This window comes from Stegodyphus dumicola, chromosome 4, assembly GCF_044657685.1.
Source record: "Stegodyphus dumicola isolate Sdum_Otavi_A_Nest chromosome 4, ASM4465768v1".
NCBI classification, from domain to species: Eukaryota; Metazoa; Arthropoda; class Arachnida; order Araneae; family Eresidae; genus Stegodyphus; species Stegodyphus dumicola.
In genome coordinates, this window is record NC_140771.1 from 185,097,400 (window position 1) to 185,110,396 (window position 12,997).

General features: G+C 33.3%; 1 protein-coding gene across 2 annotated transcripts in view; it reads right to left on the bottom strand.

Moving 5' to 3' along the window:
* LOC118201867 (cell adhesion molecule Dscam1-like) overlaps nt 1-12,997 on the bottom strand; it is a 476,421-nt gene that overhangs the window by 228,520 nt on the left and 234,904 nt on the right. For both annotated transcript variants that reach the window (XM_085815870.1, XM_085815871.1), the window contains exon 5: nt 10,476-10,593. In XM_085815870.1, the coding sequence (XP_085671996.1) occupies nt 10,476-10,593 (118 nt within the window). The remainder of the gene's footprint in view (nt 1-10,475; nt 10,594-12,997) is intronic.

Sequence of the window (12,997 nt, forward strand, 5' to 3'; positions counted from 1 at the left end):
GAGTTCCTACTTAGTTACGTATCACCGTTATTCATAAGCTAGGAATGACGCAGTCCAGAAAAAAAAATTACTATTTTTAGAATAGACAGAAGACTTACCCAAATTAAAATGAGAAATTAAGGGACTACTGCTAATTTAAATTACAATTTTCTTTGCATATTTTTTATTTTATGAAATACCCTCCTTCAAAGTGAGAAGGCTAGGCGTCAGAAAAGTCTTCCTGAGAAATAATGTGCTAAAGCATTAGCAAATGAAGAGAAACATAATTTGAGAAATATGAATTATAAAATTTTGACCAAAATAAATAATTTATTAAATAATTGGAGTATTTCTACGTCTATGGAAATCACGGTTTCTACAGTATTACTGTTACATGGATATCATGTTTCTTTAATATACCTGTCTTAAAGTTAAGTTTGCAGAACGAGTAGTTTTAAGGTTCAGTTTACCTGTCTTAATGCGCAGTTTACCTATAACATTCAAATAAGTGTATTGTGATGAGGTCACATTGAATTTAAGTTTTTCAATTAGTAGAACTTTTATGGAAACAGCTAAAAGATTGTGTCAGATTATTATGCAAACAGCTAAGAGATTTCTTTGGTTTCTGTTGGCCACTGAGTTATTATTCTCCAACTTGTTTCTTGTAACATCAGTGAACAAGTTCTTGAAACAACTCATTTCAGTTCTGCCTTTCTGAGAAGTAAGAAGAGTTTTGGGATTGTTTGTTCTTCTCACTGCGAAACTGTTACATTGCATGAGATGCTTAATTGTTAGTTTAACTGTACTAACATATAAAGAGTAGGAATTTGTGAACCTCGAGGCCATTTGCCCTTCTTTTGAAACTGAGCGAAAGATTGCTATGATGGCATTACTGTTGGATTACAGCATTCTCACGATATTCAATCCATGCCGCTGCCTTTTATCTCTTCTGGACTTGGTACTTGGGGAATTGAGACTTCAAAATTGTGGAGCGCCTTCTTTCCTTTGCAAGTAGGTTTTATCCGGGCTTGGCCTTTTGCCCGGACAATAATCGGCTACTACCTTCGCTAATCTCTTTCATTACGAATGTTTTCAACGGGATACATTTTTTTCCCGCATCGGCACTTTTACTATGCTATTACAAAAAATATGGTTACCATATATATGTTCCACTCAGAATGAGGCTTACACAGCTTAGGTGCCTGTTCCCGTGTAATCACTACACCAGTGAATGGTTTTTCACCGGCGCTGATTGTTCTCGAGAAACGTCAACAGCAGAGGCAATACAAATTGTTGTTGTGTGATCTTTGGAATCTACATTAGCATCTAATGCAATGTTTATCGTCCGTGACTTGGTAATCTCCTGTGACGATAAACCTTGATCTTAGGAGGCATGCCACTTCATTTTGCTGGTCATATCTTCCTTTCCTGATGGTTTATTAAAAAAGGGACCATATTAACGTAAAATGCTAGAAATAAAATGACTGTGTTTAGCAAGTTCGTTCTATGTGCGTTTTAGTTTTTCACCTTGGCCGGGCACCGACTAGGTGCCTGCCTTGGGTAAGAGAAACTTCTTTTTTGTTGTCGTGATGCGTTCACCGCACTTAACATGTACACCGCGATATGTGTGAACGATGTTTGAAGCTTTGGTATGATAACTCATTTTATTTTATTTTGAATCCATGTGAAACATCGCTCTTGATCTACTCAATATCCAGAAGTGAAAAAAATCAGTGCTTCGAAAATTAATCTACCATAGTGTTTATATTAAAATTGATATGATTATCGTTATCAAAGATACAGTGTACGGATGTTCCAAAAGATTTTAATTACGAAGTTTCAGTGCTTTTGAAGGCTGTTAATCTCTTTTGAATAATTCTCTTTTAAAAAAATTGAAATGATGTATGAATATCAAGCATTAGCAAAGTTCAAAGGTCTTTTCGCAGACAATTTCCTGATGACCCCAGAGATACTGGTTAGGTGGCTGCCTTTCGCAAACTTAAATGGATAAGAATATGTACAGGTTGTAGCAAGCTGGTACCTGAGCATTTAGGTGGGCATGTTAGGTATCTCCAGGGCTTGCTAAATGCTAAAGTTTGACTCCGGATGGAATTCGGAGGGAGAATACTCCAAGGTGCGATCTGAGGGACTTAGACCCATCTTCCCCTATCATCAGCTTCCAGACAGGACTTTAGCCCGCCATGTATTTTCAATGCATTCCTTGCTGGACAGATGATATATGCTTACAAACATCCATGCCTTGTACGGAATTCGAACTTGGGCCCTTCAATGTGCTAGTCTGCATCACTAACCAATATGGCGATCTTGGAAGCAGTACAATGCTTTCAAGTTTGTCCTTTACGCTCTGACTATAGTACAGAAAAAAGATCAAATTTCTGCATGCATTAATTTGATCTAAATGGCAGACATTTATCTGATTCTTTTCGTTATGTTGTAATAAGAGATAAATCATGTTCTTAGGATTTTGGATGAAACGTGAATTATCTACTTCTGTCGGAAAGGGATAAAAGAAAGCCTCAGAAATTTCGGTTTCATAAAGCTCGAATCAAGACAACATTAGTGTAGTGAATAAATCACAAGAGATTTGATGGAGAGTTGGAGATTAGATGGTGAACGTCTTATCTTATAAAGATGTATTAGAACTCCATAATTTATAATAAACAGACTTCTGAAGTGAGATAAGTGGGTTAGATATGAAAAAGATCAATTGAATATTTCGCTTTGGCTGCACCACAATGTGCCATTACATAATTCCATTTCATTAAGTAGTTTCTTGCATAGAAAAATATCGCAATTCTCAGTTCTCCTTTATTCACCATATGTGGTGCGTGCAGACTACATCAGCTTCTTTTGAATGAAGTCTCATTTCAAAAGTTATTATTTTGTACAATTCAGTCAACAGAGAGATAAAATTGAGTTTAAACAGATAGTTCTGCGAAAGAATAAAACTGCTGTGTGAACATGCCAAGCATGGTACATGGTATGGACATACAATGATCATACAGTGATGGATAAGAAGTAAGAATGGTGTTGTGTCCTTCCTTTTTCGATTGTTCGAACTTAAACATTGTAACCGTTCTGTGTATGTCCCGGTACAACATCAGTCATGTGAAGCTATATTTTGGTACTAGAAATGAAGTTTAGAGAATATCATTGCCCAGCACTGGTTCGTGCAGTTGGTTCTGATTCTTTGATGTTTATAAGGACTGCATATACAGGATTTAAAAATTAAGATACGAGAATTTTTTCCCATATTAGGTCAAAAATAAGTCGCCATCAAATTTCATCTGCAGAGAGATCTTAAGATTAAAATATTGGAAGAAATAAAAGAAAATATTGCCGTCTCTGGAATTTAAACCCAATAGGAAGTTTAAACTGTAAAATTGGAAAAATAATAATAAAGATAACTTTGTAATAGTTACTCAATATCTGTTGTAAAATCATTTTAAATTATGAGAACTTGGCCGAATTTGTTATTTAAGATCCGATCTTTGGGAACTGAAAAATCGGCAAAAATAAGTTATTAAAATATTCGAGTGCAATAAACAAACATATAGCACAAGTAATTGAAGCATGTATTTGAATTAAAAATACTTTTTAATAAATTTACTGTACTTACGAATAAATATCTTTAAACACAAAGCAGGATACTTTATAATATTAAAAACATTGGAAGCAGAATGAGAAATTCGTTAACCCTAATCATATCAGATTTCGTTTACACTTTTTTCTGTATTGTAGCATGTATTTAAAGGAAATAATTGGAAATAAACACATATATGCTTCGAAATCCTTAAAAAGTATCTTATCTGCATTTGTAGCTAAATATATTCTAGGGAAATTTCCATTCATTTTGTTTTCTAGAAATTTCTATAAAGAACAATTTTTAAGCAATAGTGTTTTATTCATTTGTGTTACCTACTTCCTGGAAGTTCTGATGGGAATGGTTCTTCTGTTTGGTAAAAAAAAATATATTTATTGATGACCAATAACATAATATTTATTGTCATGAAAACATGTTCTTAATTTTTTTTTTGAATTAGAAGAAAAATCTTCAAAACAAAAAAAGAAATAGTTGCAATGCATTATTCTTCAAAAATTAGAAATTACTCGTACTTGATAATTTCCATATTCTTTTTTTAAGACGATGAATTTGAGTGTCAAATTTACTATACATATGTTAAAAAGTTTCATGATAAGCATTAGAATAAGTTCAGTTATCTGAAATAAATCATATATATAGAGAGAGAAAGAGAGATAACTGGAAAAAAAGTAAAAAAAAAAAAAAAAAAAAAAAAGACCAAATCCACACAGACCTAAAAGAATGAAATTCAAAAGTAGTAAATTTCAAAATTCCCTATAAATATGTAAATACTCAACCAATAGTCAGAAGAATTACAAATATGTGAAATTAAAATACTACAAAAATATATAGGAAGAGGAATGCGTGCATTCCTCTTGTGCTCACAAATCAATCTCAGCTGCTCGTGGGATTTTAACTATATAATTTTGTAGTATTTTAATAATTTTGTATTATTTTCTTTTAATGCATTTTGTTTAATTCATTAAAACAAAAATTTGTGAAGGGTGGTATATACCATATATGCATATATAGAGAGAGATTTCTAAAATTTTATTGTTAAAAGTATATTATTATTGTTAAAAGTTTATTGCTAAAAGTACTACAAACATTTATACAGGTAAAATGCAGTATCTGAGAGACAAATGTCGTCTTTTGTTTTATAAAACTACACTTAGGAACCAACGTTTAAACTGTGACAAATAAAGGAATTTGAAACAAAAGAATTTCCTAACCTCTCTAAATAAGGAAGTTAACAGAAAGTCATGTTTTGCTTTATGACACAAAAATTTAAATATAGTTTTTGAAGGATGACAAGTAATTGACTTTAAAAGAAAAGCATATCGTAAAACAAACTAAAATGTTTTAAAATTAATATGTTTATAAACAGAAAAATATTAATAGAATTTGATATTTTGTAAAAATAGTATGTAGAGAGTCACTCTCTTGCCTGATTACTTCGGTTACTTGTGAAAATCTTAATCTACTTATCGCCCTGCCTTAGTATATAAAGGCTATAGAGCCGAAATTTTAAACGAATGCTTTCATAAAAACTTCCCAAAATAACCAACTTGTGCTCACAAATTAGTCTCAGCTGCTCGTGGGATATTAACTAATGCAAAAACCAGTAAAATATCTATAGTTTAAAATTTAAAAGTCTACCTTATCAAGCTTCGGATCGAGCTTTCTAAATGCTTGAGTAGCATGACTGGCAAAAGGCTAATGCCAAATCAAGCAATTTTTATGAGCTTGGCAAGAAGTTCTCCATCAAGTTCATTAAAATTATCGTTCATGCATACACGTAATCTATTTTGTATCCTGGTTGAAGGTGATGAAAGTGACAGTGACGTTGCGAAAATAATAAGATAATGGCTTCATAATTCTTATAAATAAACAAGGAATCTTGTAATATTCGAGTATAACATCAAATTATGCATGCTGATAATAATATGATATTTTAAGTATTATATTATTAACATAAATCAGCAGTTCCATACTAGGTATTGGAAAAAATATATTTATATATGTTACATAACACTGTCAAAAGGTTTTCAAAGTCTTAGGAGGAATCCTAAATTTTCTCGAAAGTGAATTTTGAATTATTCTCAAATCTATTGAAACCTTAATATAAGAATCATAAAGAGAAAAAATAAAGAAAAAGAAAATTTTATTTATTCTCACAAACCTTCCAAGTGAGGAAGTTTGTGAAAGAAATCTAAAAATATTTCTCAGATACACTTAGATTTATTAACAAAATACACAAAAATGCTAATTGAAATAATTAATTGAAAGAGTTTCTCATTTCGTGCATATGATTAAAAAAACACAATATTTAATTAGTATTTCATATTTTTACAATTTTCAGATTAATTTTTAATGAAAGCAACTGTAGAAGCGCGGATTTGTTAACTCAGTGAAGCACTAATTTAGTAATTAATAAAATAAAAATTAGAACACAAATCTTCAAAAACATCTTGATATTAAGAGTTTATAAAGTCATTCGTGTTCTATGGTCCTTTGAATTGCTAAGAAGCTAATGTTGATGATAGTGGTACGATAGAAACTGCAAATTTTACATGCTTCCTTAACAAATGTTAGTTTAAAGAAAATAAAGACTTTTAAGGATTTGAGTTCCAACATGCAACGGTTTTTTGGTTAGGATTCAAAACATTCCAAAGACGAAAATTGTTCAATGATACGATTTTTCGAATTTCGAAATTTATCGGTTTCTCTATTCCTAGTTTATGATCAAAATCTAAGTAACCTGAAATAATTTATTACTATTATGATAGTTTAACAAAAGAGAGAAACTTCTGTCTTCGCGTATATTTTAATTTTCTCTGTTTACAGTCTTGATCTGATGAAGGTAAAAATCTCTGATAACGCTAAAAAGTAAAATAAAAATGGAAAGTTGCTTAATGGAAATATGATATGCCATTTGATCGATTTAGGTCATACAAATTCTAATTAAAAAGATCACGTTCCGCAAAACAAGCATGTATGTAGTACGCACTCTGTCTGAATTTCTCACCAGCAATTTTAGTAATTTTCCCATTCATGTGTTGTCAGCCTTTTCTCTATTTTTTTCTAGTGAATTACCAATACACGTGTAATTAAAACACTATTATATATGTATAGTATAACATTGCATATAAAAATTACATAAATGTATTATATAATTGTATACGTATCGTATAATATAACCAATGAATATATATTTATCATTCAATTATATATACACTTTGTGCATACAAAAGTTCTACTCGTATTTTGGGTGAAAGTGGAAGGCAAAGAACAAAAATAGAAAGGCACCTAAATTTTATATAATGCCTATAATTCTGCATGACTGATATGTTGTCGTATCCATGAAGGCATATTCAGCGCCGATAAAATTGGTTTGGATACATGAAGGCTTGTAATGCCATTTTCACATCTATCACAACATCCAACACTATTTGGAAAAAAAATATGCTCTAATAACTGCAAAAAGTGGTAGGTTGGATAAATACGTCATATAATGTACTACTTCCTAACAAAAGTCTAGAAATATTTTCCAAATAATTAAACACACATGGTTTTTGACATTATTAAAGTTAACCTCTTTGCCACTGATTAGTGCCATCCACTAAGATGCCAGTTTGGTCTGAGTGTTAGCAACACATATTAGTATTTACAGTTAAGATAGCTACATACAGACGGAGGACAAAATAATACGAACATCTGTGAAATAATGGAAAATCTTTATTAATAGGGAGTTGAATCCCCCTTTGACTGAAGTACAGATTGAATGCAATGTGGGATAGATGCATAAAGTTCATGGACAATATTTAAAGGAATATTAAGCCATTCCTCCTGCAGAGCGGTCTCTAATTCCGAAAGTCCGGATGGAAGTGGAAATCGGGAGCGAAGTTTGGACTCCAAATATGCCCATAAATGTTCAATAATATTCAAGTCTGGAGACTGAGGGAGCCAAGCGAGTTGTTCAGGTGCATCGTCATGCTCTTCGAACCATTCTTGAATACACATAGCAATGTGGATAGGGGCGTTGTCGTCTTTAAAAAAGCGGTCGTTCCCCAGGGAATACACTCTGGAAAAAAGAATGGACATGATCCCCTAGAATGCTTAGATAGTGATTGGATGTGATCCTCCCATGCAGAATAAGAAGAGGCCCAAGACCGCGCCAAGATATCGCACCCATACCATAATGGCGTCACCCCCATGCTTCACAGTCGGTAAGAGAGGCAGTCAGGATGAAACGGTTCTACGGACGTTCTCCAGACATAAACGCTTCCGGTCGTCTGAAATAGGGTGAATGACGATTCATCTGACCATATTATCAGAAGTACTGTGTGAGCGGTTTGAAATTCGGTGCAACGGTTATAGGGAATTGTCGCGGCCGAACCCTTGGTAACAGCAACTAATGCTTTCAAGCGACGCCAATGGTGCAGAAATCACAAAGGCTGGCCCCCAAAGCAGTGTCAACTGATAATATGTCAACTGATAATATGTCTGGAGATCTCCAGACATAAACGCTTCCGGTCGTCTGAAATAGGGTGAATGACGGTTCATGTGCCCATATTATCAGTTGACACTGCTGTGGGGGCCAGCCTTTGTGATTTCTGCACCATTGGCGTCGCTTGAAAGCATTAGTTGCTGTTACCAAGGGTTTACGAATTGCCACTCTGCCATAAATGTTTGCAGTATGAAGTTGCCTTTTGACAGTTTTTGTTGAAACGTGGTCCTGGAGATGACTCTTCATTTCGGATAATATCTCGGATAACGATTGCTTGAGCTTTCGGGCTACTATCGCTTCAAGACCCGTCTATCCTTATCAGCCAGCTTTGACTTTCAGCCATGTTGTGCTTTGAAAACGTCGTCTTACCCTCTTTCGTGTACGCTGTAATAACGGCTGATACCGCACTCCTTGCACACTCCACAAGGTTTTCTGTTTCCGTAACCGATGCTCCACTTACATGCGTTCCAATTATCACTTCTCTTTGGAACTCTGACAGGTCTGACATTTCAACTTCTCACAGACAGTTCGATCAAAGCATACAACGCAGGTGACTGCTGTTGAGAGACTGATACCTTCCTCTTCACGCTCACTAGATAGCAGACTTCTGTTGCAGGTGTGAAATACGTCATACTTTTTCACAGGTGTTAACATAATTTTGCCCTCCCTCTGTAAGCCTTTCAGCGTTTAGTCATCCTAGTAGATTCTACGTAGTACTATTTAGATCCGTCTAAGAGAAAAGTTAGCAGACAAGACGGCATTTATTTCAGTTTTGAAAACACATGCGCTTACAATGTTTATTACGGATGAGAAATACTTTACATCATGCTTACATAATTAAAATTACATAATTAAAATGCATAAAAATCAGTTTTCCGCTCATCCATGATTATAATCATGATGCGTAAGTCCAGCATAACTTTGATATATAGTATGTTCAGTTCTATACCAAGAAAAAAAAGAAACGTAGGCGGTATAAATTATCTCATATCATTGCTTACTAGTGTGGAGCTCATTTAAAGAACTTTGTGATGAAGCAAAACATTTGCAGACGTCTTGCGATTGTTGTTTTGTATCGCTACAAAGTTTTCACTAGTTCGCGAACTGTTTTATATGAGTCAGGTTTTAGCTCCAAAACCTACTCAGAAAGTACTGACGACTTCGAAAGCTTTATTTATATTTTGGACTTTCTATCCCAATCCTGAAATGTCCTAAGCAAAGGGTGACAAATGCATTCATCAACGGATCCTCTTAATGCGCTTGGCAACCACTGCAGCATGATGAGGCTACAGTACAATTTTTATTATACATTTGCTCCAAATATTCTGTGATGTGCTCCTTAACACTTCAGATTTTATGCCTTTAATTGCAAGGCCTGCTCTGAAAATTCAGTGTCCACTGCCCCATACTTGTAAAAAATTCCTCTCATTGCAATATTATGGGTAATGGAAGTTAATCGATAACAGTTTGCATATACCAAACGGGTAGTATATTTTTGTACTTGGCACCAAGACCTAGAATAATCAATAAAAAATAAGAAATAAGTTAAAAAAAAGTAGCAACAAAAATATGATGACGTGAAAAAATGTGATAAAAATATTTTAAATTTAAAAAATCGGAAACTAAAAACAAACCATCATCAGATGAAAAAAGCAATGTAAAAAAATTAAAAAATAAAACAAGCTGTTATGAAAATGCAATATTAAACAAAATGCTTTTGGTATACGAGGAGTTTGTACGCGTTCAACGTAAAAAAGTACGTTAGATAATAATTTCTTACCTTTTTTCTGACACCAATGAATGTTTAATATTTAAGAGTTCATTTTTATCTTTTAAAAACTAGGCTGTAATTGAAATACAGTCCATTAATGGAGTTTAAATGTGAAATATGCGAAAAACAAACCAACAGAATTCGAAACGTGTTATGAAAAAATTAATTAGAAGTGTTTTAAAAAATAAACAAAATAACATATTAACGGAGTTACTTTAAATATTCTTTATGAATTTTCAGCACAAAAAATAAAAATAAAACTTCTTGAAACCCATATCATTAATTTTAAGAAATGTAATTGAAGTATTTCCATCACTGAGTAATTTTCGACTAATATATGGGTATGTACTAAGAGAATGAGGTATCTTAATTGAAAACCACTTGATTAAATATGTTTATTATTTGATTTGAAGAAGCAACTCTAATTATATTGAATTCAAATTACACGCTGTCATGAAATGCATTTTAGAGTTCGAGACTTTGGAACATATATACTATTGCTTTGAACAGCATCTCAGCGAACCATACTAATTAATTACTGCCTCCATGAAAGGGAAGAGACAATTAATTTACGAATAAAGTTTCGCCTGGTTGGTTAAGTGATGACTTACCTGTATGTGGGTGGAGGGTAGGCAGTGGCCGCGCATGCCATTTCCAGAGACTCTCCTTCATTCGCCGACACTATTTGGCGAAAATCTATAATTTTGGGGGATGAATTCCCGTGGGGTTCTGTGGCAAAAAAGAGAAATTAATTAATGAAGTTTCAAAATTCAAATTTTGCAACACAAGTATTTACTATAACAATGTAATATTATAAACCGGCAAATATTCCATATTTCAGTTTATTCAACTTGTTCAGTAACTAAGCCTTTTCAAATTCATCGCAGTTATAGTATTTAAGTTAAACGTGCACTCCGATCGGCTTGCTATTCTGTGTCAGAATTTTATGAGTTTTCGCCAACCAATACATTGCGAATCCGTTCAAATTTAAATACATGCTTTGATATTGAGCATTAGTTATACCGTCGTACATATGTAAATCAGAGTTTCATAGAATGATGTAGTGAAATATAAGTATAGAAGCAGACCGGCGTGTCTTTAATGTGATGTGTATGTTCTTGACAATTATTGTTAATTTTATTAGTAGTTAAATTTAAATTAAACCCTATCCAGTTCTTGCCTGCTCATTTCACAATATTCGCTCAGATCAAAATGCTATGGAATTTAATAGCACGTAATACAGTTTAACCCTTTGCACTCGGGGCCTTTTACGCGCAACGAGCCGTTTCGCGGCCTTTTTAACGCATTTCTTACCAGTAACTTAAAATCATTACACACACGAATTAATGTATAAAATTTTTAGATGTTAACGTTTGATATATCTTTACACCTTTATAAACATCATTTCTTAAATATCAGTCTCTGTCATTTTTCTGTGTATGATATTTTATGTAACAATTCCCAAGATGCATGCTCGGCGTGTATTAGAACAGGGGCATGTATTAGAACAATATGTCGTTTGATACCTTTTTCTGGGTTCATTTCTCCGATAACAGACTTTGTGATAGATAAGAAAAGATAAGATTTCATATGAGAAAATCTTACTTCCATTTAAAGGGGCATCATTTTACACTTCATAAGATTATACAGAACGAGCGTAGGAACCCGTTTCGTAGGAACTAAACGTGAACAGCTATTGCCGCGCATCGAGTTTCTGGATCAAACTGAGTGGTGAGCGAGAGTCACCTCTCGAGTTGCGGTATCAAATTACATGGCGAGTGAGATTCACCTCTCGAGTTGCTGCATCAAATCACACGGTGAGTGTGAGTCACATCTCGAGTTGCGGCATCAAATAATATGGTGAATGAGATTCATCTCTCGAGTTGCGGCATCAGATCACATGAGTGAGAATCACCTCTCAAGTGCAAAGCTTTTAATGAAGAAAGTTGATATTGATTTAAGCCCTTTGGAGTTTCGCCATGTCACCGCTGAGTATTAATAAGAATTAATTCCCCTTTTACTTGCAAATGGCTAAAGTTTAGTTAGTCGCTTTGCCGTTGGTAAATGTTTTTAAAGTTTAGAAAAACCCAACCGTCCAAGGGTTTAGTTTTGAGCTGAGAATGTTGGTGAAAATAATTTCAATTTTAGCTACCAAGGCAAGCTGCTTCATTTAGTAATATTGTGTATACCACAGATCAATCATCTGCATAAACACCATGGTTGGATAAAGAAAACTTTATTTAATCTTAATTAAGCTTGGGTTTGGATTAACAAATTAATCAGGCGTGAAGTATAACTTGCTATTCAATTAAGATAGCTTTTTTAATCGTTATACAGAATAAATAATTTCACATTACAAAAGTTACATATTGATCGAGTAGAGCGTATATATTTTTTGAAATAGGAGACATCAAAAAGTCAGCTACGCTGTAGTCAGGATCCGAACTTCAAATTTTCCAATATCTAACCAGATGTGCTACGAATTACAGTCCAAGACCACACAACAGGGATTTCTTATAAATTGTTTACATTCAAATCGTGTCATGAAAATGCAAAGGAATATACCATGAATAGATTTCGAACTAAATATATGAGTATTAATATAATTATAGTTAAAAATTCACCACAGTCCTTTCACCATAAGATCAGAGTTTTAAAATCAAGATGTGTCAGCAATTGACAGTAGATTAGGAATGGCTAACTCAAATCAAAGTATAGGATAAACCTATGAAATTTCATAATACTAATAATCAGAACTGTAACACTACACATCTGCAGGCTGAAAGAACGGCTGTTTTTACGCTTTTGTTATAAATTTTTACTCTTACTGTAAAAGAACTACGAGAATATAAAACTGAAAATACCATAAGAGTACTGCATTGCACAACACTTCTTATTCATGATTACAATAAAAAATCTGTTGTACACATAGCATAACTTCCTTGTATAGCCATGAATTATACATATTTTTGCTTCATTTTGTTAAAACTTACTTCCCCGAATTTCATTAGAGATATATGTCTCATCAGTCAGTTCAGTTCTCACTTCGCGGCAAAGCAAAAATACATAAAAAGTGAAAACACCTTCATTAAAAATTGTAAAAAACAGAAAAAACATAATTTTAATAAAATGG